This window comes from Dipodomys spectabilis, unplaced genomic scaffold (genome assembly GCF_019054845.1).
Source record: "Dipodomys spectabilis isolate Male_0828 unplaced genomic scaffold, ASM1905484v1 ptg000365l, whole genome shotgun sequence".
In the NCBI taxonomy this organism is placed as follows: Eukaryota; Metazoa; Chordata; class Mammalia; order Rodentia; family Heteromyidae; genus Dipodomys; species Dipodomys spectabilis.
This window is the reverse complement of record NW_024871042.1, coordinates 4,018,098-4,042,256: the sequence shown is the minus strand read 5'-3', so window position 1 is coordinate 4,042,256 and position 24,159 is coordinate 4,018,098. Positions and strand designations below refer to the sequence as shown.

Sequence of the window (24,159 nt, the reverse complement as noted above, 5' to 3'; positions counted from 1 at the left end):
AAAATAATAACACCAAAGCCCAGCGGCTCATACCCATAATCCTAGCTACTCAGGAGGCCTGGGATCTGGGGATTGTAGTTCAAAGCCAGCCCAGCTGGAAAGTCCATGAGACTCTTTTTTTTTTTGGGTCCAGTCATGGGGCCTGAACTCTGGGCCTGGGCACTGTCCCTCAGCTCTTCAGCTCAGGGCTAGCGCTCTACCACTTGAGCCACAGCGCCACTTCCGGCTTTTTTCTTTTTTGCTTATATGGTGCTGAGGAATCGAACCCAGGGCCTCAGGCATGCAAGGCAAGCACTCTACCACTGAGCCACCTTCCCAGCTCCCCGTCCATGAGACTCTTATCACCAATTAACCACTAGAAAACCGGAGTGGCACTGTGGCTCAAATGGTAGAGAGCTAGCTTTGAGCTGAAGAGCTCAGGGACAGCACACACACAGGCCCAGAGTTCAAGCCCCACAACTGACAATAAAATAAAATAAAATAAAGAAAAAAGAAAAAACACCAGTTCAAAGTCATCCATTAGTCAAAACTAACACCAGTTTCAAATTTAAAAAAAATCTTCATTTAAGTGAGTGAAATTCAGTAATGAACACACTTTTCAGCGTCTCTAGGTTTTGTTCTATGTTATGCTTTCCTCTTACATATTAACCACCATTAATATCTAGTAGGTAACATACATATAGGTCACAGGAGCCAAATGTTGTTGTTCTTGTGTATGGACTTTCTAAAATATGTCTCTTTTTCAATTATTAAATATGGCAATAATGGGAGTGATGTAGAATACCATCCCTAAAGCACATCTCAACAGGGAGGTCCTACCAGGGATGTGGGAGTGGGGGCAGCAAGGCAAATCTGGCCCTTCCTCAGAAGGATTTCCTACAAGAGCTAGTGGACTCCATGTGTTTCTTTTAGAACCTTGACAGTAAAGCTGGGCACAGCCTGCAGTCCTAACTACGGGGGCTGAGCTCTGAGGACTGCAGTTTGAATCCAGCCTGGGCAGAGAGTCTGTGAGACTCTAACAAAAGAGCCGAAAGTGCAGCTGTTGCTCAGGTGGTAGAACATTAGCCTTGAGCAAAAAAAGCTCAGTGATAGTTCCCAAGGCCTGAGTTCAAGTGTCAGGACAGACAATCAGACAATCAACCAATCAATCAATCAATAAATCCCTGGCAGCTGCAATGAAGGGTGCTGTTCTTCAGTGAGAGCTGCTCCAGGGCCCTCAGTCATGTACTAACAGAATTCGTGCAATTAGGGTTTTACAGCGAAGAGCTCAGGTGGAAGATTAAAAGGCACATTTATAAGGTGGTGTGCCAACGGCTGGCTGAAGTTTAGAAGCCTGAGTTGTTTTTGTACAATCAGTTTGCTCATAGCCTAGAAAATAACTTTGCTGAAAGAGCAAGATTTCTTCCTCTGTAATTGGCTTTCATACTTTCTCAACCTGGACACCAAAATTTTCAAAGGCCAACTCTGAAATTCTTCCAAGACAGAAAGTAAGTTTCAAAGTAATATTCAAAGCTAGGGAGTTTTTAAAAATGGTCACTAACAATTCCTCCATTCCTGTGGTTATAAATGGCTCTTCCTAATGAGAGACAGCCTGTGCTACCCACGTCTTGTGAATGGCTTTGACCTATCAGAAAGTGGCAGAGGTAATACTATGGGGCTTTCAATCTTCAGATAACTGGCAGCTTTCCCTTCCTCCCTTTTGGAAGTCTGCCATTATATCACTTCATCTAAATAACTACAGGCCTCATGCACACAAGCTCTGTGAGAAGACAAGTATCCTGGCCATTCTAGTTCCAATCCAGCTCCCTCGTGAATGCAGCCACAGAAGTGACCTCAGCCTTTAGCACATAAGAACCACTAACCTTTTGAGCCAGTCAGTCAACAAAAATCATGCAAAACATTAAGTTGTTATTATACATTAGGTTTGTAGCTCAATGCCTGTAATCCCAGTTACTCAGGAAGCAGAAAGCAGGAAGATCTCAGTTTGAGTCTAGTCAGGGCAAAAATTTGTGAGAATCCACACCAATCAGTAAGCTAGGGATGATATATGCTACAGGGGAGGCATCTAGAGTTTTCCCAGGCAAAAGCATGGGAACCTACCTGAAAAATAACTAAAACAAAAAAGAGCTGTGGGTATAGCTCAAGTGTTACTAAGGCCCTGAGTTGAATTCCTAGTACTATCAAAAATAAAAATAGTAGCCAGGCGCCGGTGGCTCACACCTGTAATCCTAGCTACTCAGGAGGCTAAGATCTGAGGATCACAGTTCAAAGCTAGCCCAGGCAGGAAAGACTGTGAGACGCCTATCTCCAATAAACCACTAGAAAACCAGAAGTGGGGGCTGGGAAGGTGGCTCAGTGGTAGAGCGCTTGCCTTGCATGCATGAGGCCCTGGGTTTGATTCCTCAGCACCACATAAGCAAAAAGAAAAAAGCTGGAAGTGATGCTGTGGCTCAAGTGGTACAGTGTTAGCCTTGAGCTGAAGAGCTGAGGGACAGTGCCCAGGCCCAGAGTTCAGGCTCCACAACTGGACCCCCCCCCCCAAAAAAAAGAAAAGAAAACCAGAAGTGGTGCTGTAGCTCAAGTGGTAGAGTGCTAGCCTTGAGCTGAAGAGCTGAGGGACAGCGCCCAGGCCCAGAGTTCAAGCCCCACGACCGAGCAAAAAATAAAAATAAAAAGTATGACAAATCATTTATATTTTGGGGTGGCTTAAAGTGCAGAATCATTGTTTTTTTTTTTGGTTTTTTGTCGGTCGTGGGGCTTGAACTCTGGGCCTGGGCGCTGTCCCTCAGCTCTTCAGCTCAAGGCGAGTGCTCTACCACTTGAGCTACAGCGCCACTTCCAGAGTGCAGAATCATAACTGAAACACCAGCTGCTGACCCAGTAGCTCGTCTCCTATTCGGTCTCCTATTCAAGGAGAGTCCTTGAATCCCCATGGATGTTCTAGAGTTCCCTGGCTTCTTTCTACCTGCCTTGCTTTTACTTTATATCCCCTTTCACTCTGCTTAGACCACTACCATGAGTTCCTATTGGTATTTCTGCTGCCACTCTACTTCATCCACATCATCTATTCCCTAAAGGAACAAATCTTTTTTCAAAACATAAATTCATTTCCTCTGTGTGGCTTCCCACTGTATTTTCAGAATATAATTCATGTTCCTCTTCTGTGACTTTCAAAATCCTGCAGAATCTGACTCCATTACTCCTATGCACTCATCTTGCACTAATCTGTTCCTCTACCATCATAACATTTCAGTCACAGCCACCAGGCTGGTCTTGGCCCTTCCATCCTGAGCCCTTTTCAGCCTTTTAGAGTCCTTGTCAATCAGGACTCAAGAAGGGATGGGTTAGGAGAGATGGGTGACAATGTTGTCAGACACTTTGTACTCATATACTGTCTTGTAGAATGGGAACTTCTTTGTTCAACTACTTACAGATAATTAAAAAAAAAAAAAAAAGAAAAAAATCAGGACTAAAGTAGTTCAAGTATTACCTCCATAGAGAGGCTGTACTTAATTTCCCAGAACAGAGCAGTGCTGCTACCCTCCACCACTGCACTCACCTTGGATCAGGAGAGCTAGAGCCCAGTCACTGTCACATCCCTACAGTTTTAACACACGAAAGTATCTATTCCTAGCTAGAATAGTGCTTGGCACATATTAATTATTCAACTTACATTTGTGAAATGACAGTGTAGAGACTATAAACCATTTCCGAGGTCAAAAAAGTGTGGGCAATGTCAAATGTGTTTCTTCAGGTGGACTGCTGGGTTCCTTACAGACTCAGCTTGGCAGAGACCACAGATGTGAGAAGGAAGATGGAGCACAGGCTAAGAGGAAGCCTGGGAAGTCCAAAAGTAGGCTGGAAACCAGTGAGGCAAAGGGCAAGGGTTGGCTAATTGGTACATCACCACTCTCCTTAACACTGTTCTGGATAGGTTACTAGCAACCAATTTTACCAGCCAAACATCTGCTGTAGGGAACTGTTGGAGCAGTGCTAGAGCCTTCCTATGGTGGAGACAGCAGTACTGGGAGGGTCTGAGAGGTAAAGCAGCCTGATTCTGGGAAAAGGTGAGGATCAGAAGTAAGTTAGGCCAGAGCCTCTCATCTTACTAAACACTGAGAGAATCGGAAGCTAGGCATCAGGTGTACAATCTTCACGCAGGTGCATATGATCAACAAAGAGAACTGGAAAGACAAAGAGCATATAAGCTCATGTGGAAAAATACCAAGACAAACAGATGAGTGCAAGGTCACAAGAGAAGGATAACAAACTAAACAAACCATACTTGAAAGAATTCATTTACAAGACAAGAACTTTTTTATGGGGGGGTGTCAGTCCTAGGGCTTGAACTCAGGGCCTACGTACTGTCCCTTAGTTTTTGTGCTCAAGACTATCACTACCACTTGAGCCATACCTCCTATTCCAGCTTTTTGATAGTTAATTGGAGATAACCATGGAGAATCTCATGGATTTTTCTTACTTGGGTTGGCTTTAAACCATGACCTTAGATCTCAGCCTCCTAAAGTAGCTAGGATTATAAGCATGAGCCACCATGCCCTGCTTAGACAAGACATTTTTAGAAGGCACAGTAGTCATCAGGGAAAATGAAGATCAACTATAATGAAGAAAATTGTACTAGAACATACTTAGAGCCACAGCACTTGGGAAACTGAGACAAAGGATTTTAACTCCAAAGACAGCCTTAGCTGTATAGTCCTGCCTGGGCTATATATATATCAAGACCTTGTCTCAAAAAGCAATTCAAAACAAGACTAGACAAAGCAACAAAAGAAACTACAATGAGATACAATTTCGTACCCACAGACAGCTATAATAAAAAGGTAGAAGCTAGTGCTGGTGGCTCAGGCCTATAATCCTAGTTAGGTGGCTCAGGAGGCTGATATCTGAGGATCAGAGTTCAAAGCCAGCCTGAGCAGGAAAGTCCGTGAAATTCTTCTACTTCTTTTTTTTTATTTTTATTTTTATTTATTTTTTATTGTGAAAATACTGTACAGAGGGGTTACAATTAGATGGGCAAGATAATGAGTACATTTCTTATCAAGCATTGTAGCCTCCTCCTTTGTTTCCCCTTTCCATCCCTTTTCTTTTTTTTTTTGTCGTGGGTCATGGGTCCTGAACTCTGGGCCTCAGTGCTGTCTCTCAGCTCTTCAGCTCAAGGCTAGTGCTCTACCACTTGAGCCACAGTGCCGGTTTTCTGGTGGTTTATTGGAGATAAGGGTCTCATGGACTTTGCTGCCTGGGCTGGCTTTGAACTGTGATCCTCAGACCTCAGCCTCCTGAGTAGCTAGGATTACAGGCATGAGCCACCAGTGCCCTCAAACCACCAAAAAGCCAGAAGCAGAGGTGTGTCTTTAGTGGTATAATGCCAGCTTTGAGCAAAAAAAAAAAAAGCCTAGTAAAAGCAAGTGGGCCCTGAGTTCAAGCCTCAGTACCTACCCACAAAAAAAAGAAAAAGAATGCCAGGTGCTGGTGGCTCACACTTGTAATCATAGGTACTCAAGAGGCTGAGATCTGAGGATCACCAGCTCAGGGACAGCACCCAGGCCCAGAGTTCATGCCCCACGACTGACAAAAACAATCAAACCAAAAAAACCACAATGTCTATATGTCTATCAACTAATGAATGGTTAAACAAACTGTGTTTATATACAGATGATTAATCCATGAAAAAAAATCTTTTATCAATATATGCTATGAAACAAATGGCTCTTAAAAGGCTACATGATAAGCCAGGTACCAGGGGCTCATGCCTGTAATCCTAGCTACTCAAAAGGCTGAGATCTGAGGATCACAGTTCAAAGTCAGTTGGGGCAGGAAAGTCTGTGAGACTCATCTCCAATACAACCACCAGAAAACCAGAAGTGGCGCTGTGGCTCAAGTGGTAGAGTGCTCACCTTGGGCTGAAGAGCTCAGAGACAGTGCCCAGGCCCAGAGATGAGCCCCACAACTGACTCCCCCCCCCCCAAAAAAAGGGTACATGATATATGATTGTATTTATATGAAATTTCCATCTATAGAGGCAGAAAGTAGATTATTCGAGGAAAGAAAAGCAAAAGGATTCAGGCTTTTTGGGAATTATGAAGGTTCTAAAACTGAGTATGATTCAACTATGTGAATACACTAGAAACTACTAAATTATATATTTGAAACAGGTTTACAAATTGTATCCCAATGAAGCTATCACAAAACAGAGTCATAATAAATAGGCTTCATGTTCAGGAAGAGCCTGGAAACAAGAATGAATACATTTAGCCTGCGTTATTCCTGGATTTATACACACAGTTTTGACTAACTGTAGTTAAAAATAATTTTTAAGGAGGCTGAGATCTGAGGATCATAGTTTAAAGCCAACCCCAGGCAGGAAAGTCTGTGAGACTCTATCTCCAATTAACCATAAAAGCCGAAAGTGGAACTGTGGCTCAACATTTTAAATTCTAGCACACTCATCATGTAGTTAATGTAGAGAAGCTCTCAGACAGTCCCAAGTTATTGTCAGTTGTGTTTAGTTTAAATCATTGAGAGGATCTACTGTGTATTTCCTTCCCCTTAATGTGAAAATCTGCCTCCCAAAGATGCCATGCTTTTTGTGAGACTTTTTGTCCTTATCGGGGTCATCATCATAATCACTTGTACTAGGGAAAACTACACTGTTGTCCAAACCATCACCTGAAAACATAGTGAATCAAGTTTTAATTGATGCTACCTTGACATGCTTTATTCAAATAGAATGTCTTTGGATATAAACAAAAGCAAAAGAACAAATAAAAAAAAAAAAGTACCTCAGGGCTGGGAAGGTGACTCTGTGGTAGAGAGCTTGCCTTGCATGCATGAGGCCCTGGGTTCAATTCCTCAGCACCACATAAAAAGAAAAAGCTGGAAGTGACACTGTAGCTCAAGTGGTAGAGCGCTAGCCTTGAGCTGAAGAGCTGAGGGCCAGCGCCCAGGCCCAGAGTTCAGGCCCCACGACCAACAAACAAAACGACAAAAACTAATAATAGGGGGCTGGAAGGTGGATCAGTGGTAGAGCGTTTGCCTTGCATGCATGAGGCCCTGGGTTCGATTCCTCAGTACCACATAAGCAAAAAGAAAAAAGCCAGAAGTAGCACTGTGACTCAAGTGGTAGAGCGCTAGCCTTGAGCTGAAGAGCTGAGGGACAGCTCCCAGGCCCAGAGTTCAGGCCCCACGACTGGACTCCCCACCCCCCCCCAAAAAAAACTAATAATAAATAAATAAAACCAGCATAAGGACTGTTTTCTCCTTTAAAAAAAAAAGTGCCTCCCAAAAAGTAAATGGTGCCCAAAAAGCAAGGTAAAAAGTGAGTAAGTGATGAAGTGAAAGCAGTATGTATTTAATGGAAGTTAGATGCCATTATAAGAAAAATAATCAAACATCCATAGTACAGCACTGGACTTTATACATCCTGAGCATGCTTGGATTTTCCTCAGTAGTGGGTACCAAGGTACCAAGGGTCTATTATAGCTGTGAAGCATCTCTTATTCAGTACTAGATATTAAAGACATGACCACTGAATTAAAGTACTTAGTGAATATTAGAAAAGTTCAAGAATTTTATCAGAAAGCCAAAGAAAAATGTAAGTAAAAAAAATGTAATAAGAGAGTGAACAAATGATACTCACTAGACACTATGTTGAAACAACTTGTAGGTGGGAGGGAAAAATTGGGAGAGAGCAAGGGAAGGAGTGATATTATCCAAAAAGAATTATACTCTTGCTGGGAAGGTGGCTCAGTGGTAAGAGTGCCTGTCTTGCATGCCTGAGGCCCTGAGTTCGATTCCTCAGCACCACATAAGCAGAAAAAGATGGAAGTGGCACTGCAGTTCAAGTGGTAGAGCACTAGCCTTGAGCTGAAGGTCTGAAAGACGGCACCCAGGCCCAGAGTTCAGGCCCCATGACCGAAAGAACTGTACTCTTTACCTGACTAATGTAACAATAACCCCTCTGTGTATCACCTTTATAATAATTTTTAAAAAAGAATTTAGACAACAACAACAAAAAAAATGAGGCTGGGGTGGGGTGACTCAAGTGGGAGAGGGCCTGCCTAGAAAGTGTGAAAACTTAAATTCAAATCCTAGTACTGGGGGAGGAAAAAAAAAAAGAATGAACAATCATATTAAAAGTTTGAAAGAAATGAAAAGACAGTAAAGAAAGAAATATATTGAAATAAACACTGAGGAATTTCCTTGAGTAAAAGAAGCACGTAGAAGAATTTCCAGCTGGGTGCCAGTGGTTCACACCTGCAATCCTAGCTACTCAAGAGGCTGAGATCTAAGGATCACAGTTCAAAGCCAGCCCCAAAAGGCAAGTCCATGAGACTCTTATCTCCAATAAACCACCACCAGAAAACCTGAAGTGGCGCTGTGGCTCAAGTGCTAGAGCCCTGAGCTAAAGAGCTGAAGGACAGCACCCAGGCCCAGAGTTCAAGCCCCATGACCGACAAAAAAAAGTTTCCAGGTTGCAGTGTAGCATGTAAGAAGTCACTACAGGGGCTGGGAAGGTGGCTCAGTGGTAGAGCACTTGCCTTGCATGTATGAGGCCCTGGGTTCGATTCTTCAGCACCACATAAGCAAAAAGAAAAAAGCCGGAAGTGGCGCTGTGGCTCAAGTGGTAGAACGCTAGCCTTGAGCTGAAGAGCTGAGGGAGCAAAACCATGATATGAACTACCTTGAGACACAGAGACAGAAGGAAAATTTGTCTTGAATACTCAAGGTAAAAGAAAACAGGTATATTAAGGGTGGTTATATTAAACAATTTTGGAATTTTTGCCCTTTCCTCCTAGAGCTTTTCTCCTCAAATTACTCATGATTATGAATGTCACAGCATTATGTGTCCACTGCCTGCCCCCATCCCACTTCTGTCCCCAGTGGTTAGGCAGCACATACTCGCACCACCTGGTAGCTCACATCACCTGGTATCGGTCCAGAATCCTGAAGTCCTGACAGGTAGTCCTGTAAGTGGCTTGTCCAGATGGAAGCCTGGAAACTCCTCCTTCTCTGGCTCCATAAATCCCATCAACTAACAAAAGGGCAGCATTCACAACTTCATCCAAGTCAAAAAGTGGTAATCCCCTATCTCTTTTTGCTTGCCTGACAATCAGCTTCCGCTTCAGTCTCCGAGCTTCCGGTGTCATGGCCACTGCACTGGAACAAGCTTCCAGCCTCTTGAGAAGCAGTTTTTCCTCATAGATGCTCACAGGAGTATACTTGGGCCCTTTAGGCTTCATGTCCTTCTCCAGGGGAGGTTTTCTCTTCTCTCTCCTTGTGTGCATAGAGGTGTTTGAATCTGTGTCTTCGCTGTCTGCATCCATCCTGTCTGGCTTTTCCTCCTCGCTTTCTACCTCCTGCTTTATCTGTTCAGGGGCTCTGACCTTCTTTCTGCCTCCTGCTGGTCCAGAAGCTGCAGATCCAGCTGGGGGTGGAACATACTCCATCCCTGGGTCTATAACGCCATCACCTTCAATTTCATCATCATCTGTGCAGATTGCAAAACACTGTTGTCAAGACATAGGAAAAGAAACATGCCGGAAAAGCCAGGCGCCGGTGGCTCACGCCTGTAAAATCCTAGCTACTCAGGAGGCTGAGATCCGAGGATCGCAGTTCAAAGCCAGCCCGGGCAGGAAAGTCTGTGAAACTCTTGTCTCCAATAAACCACCAGAAAACCGGAAGTGGCGCTGTAGTTTAAGTGGTAGAGTGCTAGCCTTGAGCTGAAGAGCTGAGGGACAGCACTCAGGCCCAGAGTTCAAGCCCCACAACTGACAAAAAGAAAAAAAAAAAACAAAACATGCCAGGAGCCAGTGGCTCACACCTATAATCCTAGCTACTCAGGAGGCTGAGATCTGAGGATCACCATTCAAAGCCAGCCAGGCAGGAAAAGCAATGAAACTCATATCTCCAATAAACCACCAGAAAACCGGAAGTGAGCTGTGGCTCAAGTGGTAGAGCGTTAGCTTTAAGCTGAAGAGCTGAGGGACAGTGCTCAGGCCCAGAGTTCAAGCCCCATGACCGACAAAAAAAAAGAAAGAAAAAAAAAGATAAACGAAGAGCCAGGCACTGGTGGTTTACAACTGTAATCCTAGCAACTCAAAAGGCTGAGATCTGAGGATCAGGGTTCGAAGCCAGCCCAGGCAGAAAAATCCCTATAAGACACCTATCTCCAATAAACCACTCAAAAATTGGAAGTGGTGTTGTGGCTCAAGTGGTAAAGCGCTAGCCTTGAGCACAAAGAGGCTCAGGGACAGCACCCAGGCCTACAATTCAAGCCCCCCCAACCAGTAAGAAAGGAAGAAAGGAAGGAAGGGAAGAAGGGAAGAAGGAAAGGAAGAAGAAGAAGAAGGAAGGGAAGGAAGAAAGGAAGGAAAAGAAACGTAGAACATGCAGCTGCAGAGTGAAAACACATTTATATAGCATCCTTACACAAAAACAAAAGGTTCCGATATTTTAAGTCTTACCATGAAACAAGGCTTGAGGTGGCATTACATCTGGAATCAGATCTGCTTCTGAAAGCAAACTAGGTGTGGCAGAATGAGAGGCTGGTGTCCCAGGGGCAGAGAAATCCAGTGAGGGAGAAGGAGAAGGGCTAGTCAGCGGGGTTCGGTCAGAAGAGCTCAAGGATGAAAAGTCAATCACTTCTCCTTTCTCAAGAATCACATCTGGTCTACGACCTCGGCTTATGAACTTCACAGGGGTGGAAGATGTGCTTCTATCAAGAAAGCCTGCTGCTTCCTTTTGGGCTCTTCTAATGTCTTTGGCTTCCTGTGTTCGAGATCTTTTCTCTTTTAATTCCATGGCAGATTCCACAGGATTTCGACCTGCCCGTTTTCTGAGTCCCTCAACAGTAATGATGGGATCCAACATTGGTTTTGAAGCTGCCAATAAAGGATAAACATCAAACTTTTAAGGTCACTATCCAGCTTCATTTCTTTCATAATTTATTACTGTGAACCTAGTGCTATGCTTATTATAGATAAATGGCCTATGGATATCCTAAACCAACAAACTTAAATATCTCTTAAGAAAAAAGTTTTAGGGCTGGGAAGGTGGCTCAGTGGTAGAGCGCTTGCCTTGCATGCTCGAGGCCCTGGGTTCGATTCCTCAGCACCACATAAGCAAAAAAAGAAAGAAGCCGGAAGTGGCGCTCTGGCTCAAGTCGTAGAGCACTAGCCTTGAGCTGAAGAGCTGAGGGACAGCGCCCAGGCCCAGAGTTCAGGCCCCACAACCGGACCCAAAAAAAAAAAGAAAAAAGTTTTAAACCAAGCCTGGTGACTTGTAATCCCAGCTGCTAAAGCAGAAGGATCGTTTGGACTTAGGAATTCCAGACCAGCCTAGACAACATAGCAAGAATCTTAATGGGAGTCTTTGCCAATAATAACAAAAAAGCTGTGATATAGACTGAAACAAGTAACTATTTCCACATAAGAATTGGAGAACATTAAATTTTCATAATGCTCAGAAGAGAATGAGGAAATGGATGTCTTCATGACTTTTTTGATAAGATATAAACTTTATCACAATTTTGAGGGTCATTTGACCATGAATACTAGTGGAGTGACAATGAATAATTGTCAGAATATGCTTTTTAATATATCCTATTATCCAGAAACACTATTTCCAGAAATTTATCACAATTTGTACACATATTCAAATTTGAAAAACTGTAGCATTATTTTTTTTAATGATTTAAAAAAGGGAGAAGGGACCAGCTGGGTACCAGTAGCTCATACTTACAATCCTAGAGAAGGCCAAGGTCTGAGGGTCACAGTTTGAAGCCAGCCTCAAAGGAAAAATCTGTGAGACTCTTTATCTCCTATTAACTACTAAAAAGCTGGAAGTAGAGCTGCATCTCAAGTGATAAGAGCACTAGCCTTGAGGAAAAAGCTCAAGGGAAAGTACCCAGGCTCTGAATTCAGTGGGGAGTGGGTAGGGAACAGAAACAACAAAATGTCCAATAGAGAAATGTTTTACTAGATTATCATATGATAGAATCAATTAAATAAAATAGAGCAGATCTATATGTACTACAATTGAAAATTATACAAGGCATACTGGAATAAAATGAAGAATAAATATACTTATGCTCTTTTTTAATCTAATAGAATAAAGTATCCAATAAATTTGAGGCCCTAAGTTCAAACCCCAATATTGCAGAGGGGAGGAAAAAGGAAACACTAAACCGTTAGAATAAAAAGCACTAAGATGGGGGGGAGGGGGGAGGCTGGGAAGGGAGGTGAAGGGTAAACAAAGGAGGAGGCTGCAATGCTTGGTAAGAAATGTATGCATTAATCCTGCCCATGTAATTGTAACCCCTCTGTACAGTATGTTCTCAAATAAAATAAAATTAAATTAAAAAAAAAAAAAGCACTAAGATGTTTTTACATAATATTTATAGCATACAAAAAGTGTCACCATAAAATTTTCAAGTGGAACAACTCTAGAGACAAATGGCCTAAGCCTCATAAAAGCAGCCTGTTCCCTGCTCATGCTTGCCTGGCCCTGGTCTGACTAGCTCCTTTTGTGCTCTTCTCAAAACAGTACCTTTTACTTTCAAAGCAGAGGCAGACAACTTCTCTCCTTCAGGTTTCATTGTTGGGGGCTTGTTATGAACAAGTTTCCACCATCCGGGTTCTCCAAATTCCTGAGCACCAGAACGGAAATACATAGGGCTTCCCACACTAAGGCAGCCTGCTACTGTGCTCCACCATGTCGAAGTCTTTTTCCTAAAGAGCCCAAGAATTTAAAAACCATTGATACCTCAATTTCACCAGTATTTCAAAAATATATTCCATGCAGGCTCTGACTCCTATCCATAAGCTTCAAAAGAGAGGTTCTGGAGTCGGCCTGGTTTCAAATCCTGGCTCTACAACCTTTTATCTGCCTTCATCTGTAAAATCAAAATAATAGAACTATCTCACAAGGTTGCTAGGAGAATTGAATGAAATAAAACATTTCTTACAAGCCATGCACTGGTGGCTCACACATGTAATCCTGGCTACTCAGGAGGATGAGATCTGAGGACCATGGTTTGAAGCCAGTTCAGGCAGGAAAGTCCATGGGACTCATCTCCAATTATCCACCAAAAAGTCAGAAGTGGAGGTATGGCTCAAGTGGGAGAATGCTAGTCTTTAGCAAAAAAAAAAAAAAAGCTCCAACAGCACCCCAGACTGGCACAATTAAAAAAAAACAAAAACAAAAAAATTTCCTGTAACAGTCATCATAATTCTACAGTCCTACAAGATAGCTTTAATTAAGCTACTTTTTTTAACATAAATTAAGCAGTGTTAAGATTAGACATTTGGTGACCCAAGTTATCTAAGTCTCAGTAAGTAATTTCTCAGACTATTACAGTTTTCCTTGATGCATTGTTGTGGTAATAAGATTACATGCCAGGGGCTGGGAAGGTGGCTCAGTGGTAGAGCACTTGCCCTGCATGCCTGAGGCCCTGAGTTCGATTCCTCAGCACCACATAAGCAAAAAGAAAAATGCCGGAAGTGGTGCTGTGGCTCAACTGGTAGAGCGCTAGCCTTGAGCTGAAAAGCTGAGGGACAGCGCCCAGGCCCAGAGTTCAGGCACCAGGACCGGACCCAAAAAAAAGATTATATGCCAGTTCAACACCAGTGGGTCACACCTATAATCCTACCTACTAAGAAGCTGAGATCTGAGGATTCCAGTTCAAAATACAAGTATCTCTTTCAGCTCTTGCCTAAAATTCTCTTGAGTAATACCCAAATGTATAATTACCCAATGACTTGAGAATTCTATATTGAATTTGAGGAACTGAACTATTAGTTTTCCAAAGTGATTGTGTGACTTTACATTCCTTCAATGGTATACAAGGATTCTCCTTTTTCCATATTCCCACTATGGTTATTATTATTTTTTTGGTTGGTTGTGGGTCTAGAACTCTGGGCCTGGGACCTCTCCCTCAGCTCTTCAGCTCAAAGCTAGCACTCTACCACATGAGCCACAGCACTACTTCCGGTTTTCTGGTGGTTTATTGGAGATAAGAGTCTCACAGACAGACTTTCCTGCCTAGGCTGGCTTTGAACCGCTATCTTCAGATCTCAGCCTTCTGAGTAGCTAGGATTACAGGTGTGTGCCAAGGGCACCCCGCTAATTTCCTTCCCCGCCCTCCCCCCCAACTTAATTTGGGTCTGGCTACATAGCCTAAGCTGGCCTCCAACTCATAATCCTTCTGTCTCAGCTTCCTAAGTACTGGAACTACAGGTATGGGCCACAATATCTATATGTTTTCATACCTCTATCTCATTAGATTTGAGGTGGTATCTCACTGCCATTATGATTTGCATTTTCCTAATGATCAGTGATTTTGAGGGTTTATTTTTGTTGTTGTTGTGAGGCTTGAACTCAGAGTCTGGGTGCTGTCCCTTAGCTTTTTACTCAAGGATAGTGCTCTATCACTGAAGGTACAGCTCTGCTTCCAGTTTTCTGGTGCTTAATTGGACTTTAGAGTCTCATGGACTTTCCTGCCCAGCTGGCTTCCTATCATGATCCTCAAATCTCAGCCTCATGAGTAGTGCAGACATGAGCCTCCAATGCCTGTTCTTGGGCAATTTTTTCTTGTGCTTGTTGGCTTTCTTTCCCCCCACTTTTGTATCTTCTTTGGATAAATGATTATTCAAGCCTTTACTTTTTTTAGCTTTTTGGTTTGTTTTTTTTTTTTTTTTGATTGGTCATGGGGCTTGAACTCTGGGCCTGGGTGCTGTCTCTTCAGCTCAAGGTGAGTGCTCTACCACTTAAGCGACAGTGCCACTTCCAGTTTTCTGGTGGTTAATTGGAGATAAGAGGCTCATGGAGGCTGGGGATGTGGCTTAGTGGTAGAGTGCTTGCCTAGCATGCATGAAGCCCTGGATTCGATTCCTCAGTACCACATACACAGAAAAAGCCAAAAGTGGTGCTGTAGCTCAAGTGGTAGAGAGCTAGCTTTGAGCAAAAGAAGCTCAGGGACAGTGTCCAGGCCTTGAGTTCAAGCCCCAAAACTGGCCAAAAAAAAAAAAAAGTCTCATGTACTTTCCAGCCTGGGCTGGCTCGGAACTGTGATCCTCAGATCTCAGCCTCCTGAGTAGTTAGGATTATAGACGTGAGCCACCAGTACCCAGCCTTTTACTTGTTTTTGCAATACTGAGAAAGAGTGCGATGCTGCGTCTTTGTCCACCTCTTATCAGAAGCAGCAGTGATCATAGCACAAATTCCCAACATTTGGAAGGGAGAGTTCTTTTTGGCTATCCTGGATCCTATAGTGTGTGCAGACTGCTAAAAAGACAGGCACACAGAGCTTCCTGCTTCAGAGCTGGAAGTGGGGAATGAGCTGGTGCAGCTGTGCTAAGAGCTGAGAATGACCAAATTAACCACAATTTACTCAAGCCTTCCCCCTAGAAATTGCAAGCTTTTATTAGACTCTCAAGTTCCAAAATAATTACCTTAAACAGATTCTATCAGTGCAATTATGGTCTAGGTAAGGAGACAGATTTCTGGTGCTTCCTACTCTACCAACATCTTCCCAGGATGCTCCTTTTTGAAGTGTAATTACTATGAATGTGTTCTATCATATTCATCAAGTCTAACTTCTACTGATTTTAAGATATATCGCTCATGTACAAATAAGAGAGCTGACTAACACTTATAAGATGTATCAAGCTGTCAAAAATGTTAAAATGTATATATCATTAACTGTGCTTCTTAAAAATCACAGAAACCTATTAATAAAAGAAAGCATTCACTTTTTCTAGAAATTTGAGGCCAAGATTGTAAAAGCAGATTAAATGAGCATATATACAATTACAATTAATCCATAGTAATTAAACTCTTGCATATTTTAACTTGTTTCTTTAATGGTATAAAATTATACTCCTAGGAAGTGGTGCTGTGGCTCAAGGGTAGAATACTAGCCTTGAGCTGAAGAGCTGAGGAGCAGCGCCCAGACTCAGAGTTCAAGACCTACAACCAACAAAAAACAAAAACAAGGAGCTGGCAAGTTGACTCAGTGGTAAAGCGCTTGCCTTGCATGCATGAGGCTCTGGGTTCGATTCCTCAGCACTACATAAGCAAAAAGAAAAAAGCCAGAAGTGGTGTTGTGGCTCAAGTAGTAGAGTGCTAGCCTTGAGCTGAAGAGCTGAGGGACAGTGCCCAGGCCCAGAGTTCAGGCCCCACGACCGGACCCCAAAAAAAAAAAAACACAAAAAAAAAAACCAGCCAGGTGCCCGAGCCGGTGGCTCACACCGATAATCCTAGCTACTCAGGAGTCTGAGATCTGAGGATCAAGGTTCAAAGCCAGCCTGGGCAGGAAAGTCCATGAGACTCTTTTCTCCAATAAACCACTAGAAAACCGGAAGTGGCACTCTGGCTCAAGTGGTAGAGCATTTGCCTTGAGCTGAAGAGTGCAGGGACAGCGTTCAGGCCCAGAGTTCAAGTCCCACAACCGACAAAAAAAAAGAAAGAAAGAACAAACAAACAAACAAAAAAAACACCTGAGGTCTAAAATTATACTCCTAAATGAACCTTTATATATTTAAACTGTTAGGGCTAGGAAGGTGGCTCAGTGGTAGAGTGCTTGCCTTGCATGAATAAGGCCCTGGGTTCGATTCCTCAGCACCACATAAGCAGAAAAAAAAGGCGGAAGTGGCACTGTGGCTCAAGTGGTAGAGCGCTAGCCTTGAGCTGAAGAGCTGAGGGACAGCGCCCAGGCCCAGAGTTCAGGCCCCACGACCGGACCCGCCCCCCCGCCCCCCCAAAAAAAAGAAAAAAAAAAAAAACCTTTTTGAAGTATGCCCTCTGGCTAAAAGAATTAAAGTCTTTAGTGCCTTTAAGAAAGTTTAAAAAAAAAAGTTCAATTTTTTTCTGGGGCTAGGAAGGTGGCTTAGTGTTAGAGTGCTTGTCTAACAAGCATGAAACCCTAGGTTTGATTTCTCAGTGTCACATTTTTTACCTTGAGCAAAAAGGAGCTCAGGGACAGTGCCCGGGCCCTGAGTTCAAGCCCCAGGACTGGTAAATACAAAAAGCAAAAATAAAAAAACTAAAGAACTAAAATAGCTCCTTGTAAAATGTGCTGAGTTTATTCTATTCATTCTCACAGTGAGTCCTTAGAGGGTCCCCTTCATTCTCTGTCATCTCAGTAACATGAGCAAAGATAATGTCATCACTGAGGAAAGAGTCTTTATCATGTCTATACAAACCTAATTAGGCAGGATTCCTGAATCTCACATAAGACACCAGCAACAATCAGAGTCTCAAACAAAATTCACCAATATTGTACAAACTCACTAGACCCTAGAATGGACTTTAACATGTCTCAATGTTAGTGCATTCCTAAGTCTAGTGGTTCATCTAAGTCCAGTGAACCAAACCACCACCAATGGAGAGGGAGGGTGGAGCAGCAAAACTCAAAGCATAATGAGGAAAAGAATAATCAATGAAAAAAAAATGCATGTTAGTCTGAAGAGACTTTGCTAAGCACCGTGAATACCAAAATTATCTACTTTCCAGGTAGTAATAAAACAAGACATTATTAAAAACAATGTAAATGGATACAGTCAATACCTGCCTTTCCTTTTTCTCTTCTGACCTGAACAAACCACTGATTTTTAAACAAACATAACTCTATTTCCTCAAATTAAATACTCATCCAATCCTTTTCTTTATTTTTGTTTTGTGCTAGTCCTGGGGCTTGAACTCAGTAAAAATAATCAACTTTCTTCTTATGAGAGAACTACAAAAATCCACAAATTTTACAGTATACACTTCTACTCCAAGTGTTCATAACCAAGCTTTAACTTTAAAAAAACGTTTCTGGAATTAAAAAGTCTTGTACTTGCCACAAATAAATACTCTAACAAAATGAATAACAGGAAGCTGGAACATGTGTTGGAGGTTGTTGTCAAGGGGAAGGGGAACATAGGAAGAGAGGAAGATAGGCAAAAACAGTCAAAACATTCAATGTACATATGTGAAAATAGAACCAGACAACTTGAAGGGATGGGGAGGATTGGGAGATATAGGGGAGGACAAGGGATGATATTGATTAATTGTACTCATACACTGATATGCTGAATTGAAACCCCTTTGGTACACCTACTTAAAGATGATAAAACAAGGCTGGGATGTAGCTCAGTGGCAAAGCACTTGTCTAACAAGTACAACATTCTGAGTTTGATCCTCAGTACTGAAAAGACAAAAAAAATACAGTTAAAAAAAAAAAAAAAGATGATAACCTAGCATGCATGAAGTCCTGATTCCATTCCTCAGTACCACATAAACAGAAAAAGCCAGAAGTGGCGCTGTGGCTCCAGTGGTAGAGTGTTAGCCTTGAGCAAAAAAGAAGCTCAGGGACAGTGCCCAGGTCCTGAGTTAAAGCCTCAGGACTGGCAAAACAAAACAAAAAAACTCTTAGTGAGACAAAGGGTAAACATATGCAGGAATAGTATTCATTAGATATTATGTGTAAGATGAACTATATAACTTGTGGGTGGGGACAGAATGGAAAAACTGAGTGAGGGAAGGAGTGACATTGTCCAAAAGGAAATGTACTTGTTACTTGAGTTATGTAACTGTAACTGTTCTGTATATCACCTTTATAATAAAAATTTTTTTACTCAGGAGGCTGAGATCTGATGCTCATGGTTCAAAGTCAGCTGGGGCAGCAAAGTCCGTGAACTCTTATCTCCAATTAACCACCAGAAAACCGGAAATGGCACTGCGGCTCAAGTCGTGGAGCACTCACCTTGAGCTGAAGAGTTGAGGGACAGCACCTAGGCCTAGAGTTCAAGCCCCATGACTGATTTAAAAAAAAAAAAAAAATTAAAGAAAACTCAAACTGCCAGGTTTGGTGCCTCAAACCTGTAATCCTAGCTACTCAGGAGGTTGAGATCTGAGGATTGCAGTTCAAAGCCAGACAGGGCAGAAAAGTTCATGAGACTCTTATCTCCAATAAACCACCAGAAAACTGGGAGTGGCGCTGTGGCTCAAGTGGTAGAGCGCTCACCTTGAGCTGAAGAGCTGAAGGACAGTGCCTAGGCCCAGAGTTCAAGCCCCACAACCGACAAAAAAAGGAAAAGAAAACTCAAATAAATAAATAAATACAATACAATAAATCTCCAACAGGGCTACATGAGGCAGTCTCAAATAATTCAAATAATGTATATTTTGTACTTTACAAGTGTAAGATTCTTAAATATCATATTACCTATTTCCCAGTAAAAAATTCCAATGTTTCTCAATAAAAGCACAGATATCCTCTTTCCACCTGAAATAACCTTGACGTCCACTTCCTTCCAGAGACAAGTTGTACATTGCCAACATGACAACCTGAAACACAAATGAAATGGACCAAGAGATCAGTGTGATCAGCAATGTTAATCTTTTTTTTTTGAGGGGCGAGGGAGAGGCAGGAAGATGGCAATCCTAAATCCTGAGTAGGAATGGTGGGAGTGGAGGAGACAGTGAAGGATGATAGGTTGGAATATTCTGGGTAGAGATATTAATGCCTTTTTAAAAAATATTATGAAGCATCACTAATCCATAGTTATGTGTAGTTGTTCTTGGTGTTAAATATGTGGGGCTGATAGGTGGCAGACTGATGCCTACACGCATAACTAGCAACCAGGTATTGTCACAAGCATCCCCTCCACAGTGCAGCCCCAAATAAAGGGCTGTGTAGTCCAGGCACTAGTATTTGTGATACTTCGCTAGCAGAGTCTCAATTTCCCCCATTCTTCAACTTACAACACTCTATTCTATATAAATTCCATGAACATTTTTCAAATGTCTTCACTTAGTTCTGCATCTAGTCAATATATAACTTTTTTTTTTTTTTTTGGTCGGCCGTGGGGCTTGAACTCTGGGTCTGGGCACTGTTCTTCAGCTCTTCAGCTCAAGGCGAGCGCTCTACCACTTGAGCTACAGCGCCACTTCCGGTTTTCTGGTGGTTTATTGGAGATAGGAGTCTCATGGTCTCTCCTGCCCAGGCTGGCTTTGAACCGCGATCCTCAGATCTCAGCCTCCTGAGTAGCTAGGATTACAGGCGTGAGCCACCAGCGCCCCGCTAAAATCTTTTTTTTTTTTTTTTTTTTGGTCCGGTCCTGGGGCCTGAACTCTGGGCCTGGACACTGTCCCTCAGCTCTTCAGCTCAAGGCTAGCGCTCTACCACTTGAGCCACAGCACCACTTCCGGCTTTTTTCTTTTTTTGCTTATATGGTACTGAGGAATAGAACCCAGGGCCTCAGGCATGCAAGGCAAGCGCTCTACCACTGAACCACCTTCCCAGCCCATAACTTCTTTAAAAAGGTAACATTCATAGGAGTTGTTCAATTGGTGTGAAGTTTCAGTTTGGGAAAAAAAAATTTTTTTTTTTTTTGGGTCCGGTCCTGGGGCCTGAACTCTGGGCCTGGGTACTGTCCCTCAGCTCTTCAGCTCAAGGCTAGCGCTCTACCACTTGAGCCACAGCGCCACTTCCGGCTTTTTTCTTTTTGCTTATGTGGTGCTGAGGAATCAAACCCAGGGCCTCAGGCATGCAAGGCAAGCACTCTACCACTGAGCTACCTTCCCAGCCCCAAGGAAAAATTTTTTTTAAAAGTTTTAGAGAAGGATAGTCAGAATGATTCCATGTGAATATACATAGTACCACTGAAATATATACTAAAAAGTGACAAATGCAATGTGTATCTTAGCATAATGTAAAGAAAAAGTGATTGTCCAATAGAAAAGTTATAGATGAACATTATCCACTAACAATACGGAATGCAGAAACATGCATTTACTGCTCACCTCAATAGTAGATATGGGTGTTGTTTAGATCCAGTACTTTCAGGATATTTAAGACATTTCAAGACTCATAAGTTAAAGTGCACTTGGGACTGGGAAGGTGGCTCAGTGGTACAGCGCTTGCCTTGCATGCATGGGGCCCTGGGTTCAATTCCTCAGCACCACATAAGCAAAAAAAAGAAAAAAAGCCGGAAGTGGCGCTGTGGCTCAAGTGGTAGAGCGCTTGCCTTGAGCTGAAGAGCTGAGGGACAGTGCCCAGGCCCAGAGTTCAGGCCCCACAACTGGACCCAAAAACAAACAAACAAACAAAAAAAGTTAAAGTGCACTTATTTACAGAAAAGACCCACTGTTCCTTTTGGAATTTGTGATCTATAAGATGAATTCCAAGCCAGGTGTTGGTGGCTCACACCTGTAATCCTAGCTACTCAGGAGGCTGAGATCTGAGGCCCAGAGTTTAAGCCCCACGATGGACAAAAAAAAAAATTCCAGTCTAGTTTCCTGCTCTTCTTCTGCCAGACCAGCTTAATCAGCAAGAAAAAGTCTTGTGGACCAATGACTCCCCAGGGGCCTACCTCAGGGCTGGTGCTGCAACAGCAGACATTAAGAACTATCAGCTCACGCCTGTAATCCTAGCTACTCAGGAGGCTGAGATCTGAGGATCGTGGTTCAATGCCAGCCCGGGCAGGAAAGTCTGTGAAATGCTTATCTCCAATAAACCGAAGTGGCGCTGTGGCTCAAGTGGTAGAGTGCTCGCCTTGAGCTGAAGAGCTGAGGGACAGCGCTCAGGCCCAGAGTTCAAAGCCCCACAACCAAAAAAAAAAAAAAAAAAAAGAACTATCTGTTGAAGAACAACTAGAAAAATAATGAGCATAGATAGTAAATACCAGATTGAGGCTGGAAGCCAGCCTAAGCAGAAAAGTCTGAGATCTTATCTCTAATTAACCACCAAAAAGCCAGAAGTAAAGCTGTGGCTCAAATGGTAAGCAACTAGCCTTGATTGAAAAAGCTAAGGAGCCAAGCAGTAGCTCACCCCAGTAATCCTAGTTACTCAGGAGGCTGAATGCTGAAAATCACAGCCAGGGTGGGAAATCCCACCGAGACTTTTACCCAATTAACCCACAAAAAAGCGGAAGTTGGGGCTGGGAAGGTGGCTCAGTGGTAGAGTGCTTGCCTTGAATGCACAAGGCTCTGGGTTTGATTCCTTAGCACCACATAAGCAGAAAAAGCCGGAAGGAGCGCTGTGGCTCAAGTAGTAGAGCACTAGCCTTGAACAGAAAAACTCAGAGACAGCACTCAGGCCGAGTTCAAGCCCCACAACCAGCAAAAAAAAAAAAGCTAAGGAACAGAGCCCAGGCCTTGAGTTCAAGCTGCAGTGCTGTACAAAAAAAAAAAAAAAAGAATGTACAATCATTGTTATCATTCTCAGATATCTGATAAAATTTCTCCTATGTGTCAAACACAGAGTCCACACAGTCTCCAAGGAGGAAGAGGGGAGGATATAAAAGGCAAAGGCCCTTCCAAACAGACTTCCTTACTACTGGGATTTTGTAATGTAATCAAAATCCTCTTTATTACAAGCATTTCTCCTTATTACTTCAATAAATCAGCAAGTATAAAAGTTAAGATTTTAGGAAGACAGCCCAAATTCCAATATTCTAAGTATGTGGAAACAGCAATGAAGCAAACCAGTAGATTATCTTTTAGGTCTTCTACCAAGAACCATATCTGAGCTGGGTATGGTAATAGTACTTGCCTGTAATCCCAGCCCTCAGGAGGTACAGAAAAAGAGATCCAAAGTTTCACACCTGCTAGGCACTGGTATTATCCTAGCTACACAGAAGGCTGTGATCTGTGGTTCAAAGCTAGCCCAGGGAGGAAAATCTGTAAGACTCTTATCTCCAATTAACCACTAGAAAACAGAAAGTGGCACTGTGGCTTAAAATGGGAGAGCACTATGGCCTTGAGCCGAAGAGCTGAGGGGTAGCACCCAGGCCCAGAGTTCAGGCCCCACGACCGGATCCAAAAAAAAAAAAAAGAGCACTAGTCTTGAGCAAAAGAGCTCAGGGACAACACTCAAGTGCTGAGTTCAAGCCCCATGAATGACACCCCCCCAAAAAAAGTCCCATAGTAACCTAACTAGTATATAGTAAGACCCTGCCAAAACAGAGTATGTACATAAATTAAAATAGTTTTCAAGTGACTAAATATGCAAACTGAATCTAATTAATTACATATTCTAGGTAATGGAACCAAAAATTAGCCTTTCTTCTAAAAGCAACCTCCAGAGAAAATCAATATTCTTTAAAATGACAAATTACATATACCTGACTCTTCTATTTTATAGCATTTATGAGAAGCTACTGGCAAGCCATATCTTATAAGGCATATTCATGTATATATTTGCAATACTGTTAATATTAATATGACCTTGCCGGCACCCCATCCATACTGAAAAAAATACTTCAATCACAATATTCATGAGATTTTTATTTTCAATTCAGATTTCCCTTCATTCTTAACTTTTTTTTTTTTTTTTGGGTCCGGTCGTGGGGCCTGAACTCTGGGCCTGGGCGCTGTCCCTCAGTTCTTCAGCTCAAGGCTAGCGCTCTACCACTTGAGCCACAGCGCCACTTCCGGCTTTTTTCTTATGTGGTGCTGAGGAATCGAACCCAGGGCCTCAAGCATGCAAGGCAAGTGCTCTACCACTGAGCCACCTTCCCAGCCCCCATTTTTAACTTTTTTAATAGTGAACCTTTTTTTTTTTGGTCCGGTAGTGGGGCCTGAACTTTGGGCCTGGGCGCTATCCCTCAGCTCTTCAGCTCAAGACTAGTGCTCTACCACTTGAGCCACAGCGCCACTTCCGGTATTTTTCTTTTTGCTTATGTGGTGCTGAGGAATCAAACCCAGGGCCTCAGGCATGCAAGGCAAGCGCTCTACCACTGAGCCACCTTCCCAGCCCCCCCCTTTTTTTTATTATTGTCAAGGTGATGTACAGAGTGGTTACAGTTATATAAGTAAAGTAATTAAGTACATTTCTTGTCAAACTTGTTACCCCTTCCCTCATTTTTCTCCTACTTTCCCTTTCCCCTTCCCCCCTTAACTTTTTTTTGGCAAGTCAACAAAGGCTTCCTAGATTCACCACTGACTTCATGAGATGTCCTAATAATAATTAAGGTAACAATCACAGGCTGCTACAGCAACTACAATTTACTAGAAATTCAGTTAGAGGTCTAAACATTATCACCTAGAATTCTTCTCATTACTGTTTATTTTCTTCAAAGCAGAAAGTACCAAAGGCTACTAACTTGTTGATCTGTTTATGATGTAAAAAGGTGTGGAATGTGTGCTGCCTTG

At 42.7% G+C, this 24,159-nt stretch overlaps 1 protein-coding gene across 1 annotated transcript in view; it reads right to left on the bottom strand.

The window, feature by feature from the left end:
- Kat14 (lysine acetyltransferase 14) overlaps nt 1-24,159 on the bottom strand; it is a 36,929-nt gene that overhangs the window by 7,460 nt on the left and 5,310 nt on the right. Inside the window, exons 3-6 of the mRNA XM_042666470.1 lie at nt 19,229-19,350; nt 12,568-12,749; nt 10,485-10,901; nt 8,946-9,508 (exon numbers count right to left, since the gene is read on the bottom strand). Coding sequence (XP_042522404.1) covers nt 8,946-9,508; nt 10,485-10,901; nt 12,568-12,749; nt 19,229-19,350 — 1,284 coding nt within the window. The remainder of the gene's footprint in view (nt 1-8,945; nt 9,509-10,484; nt 10,902-12,567; nt 12,750-19,228; nt 19,351-24,159) is intronic.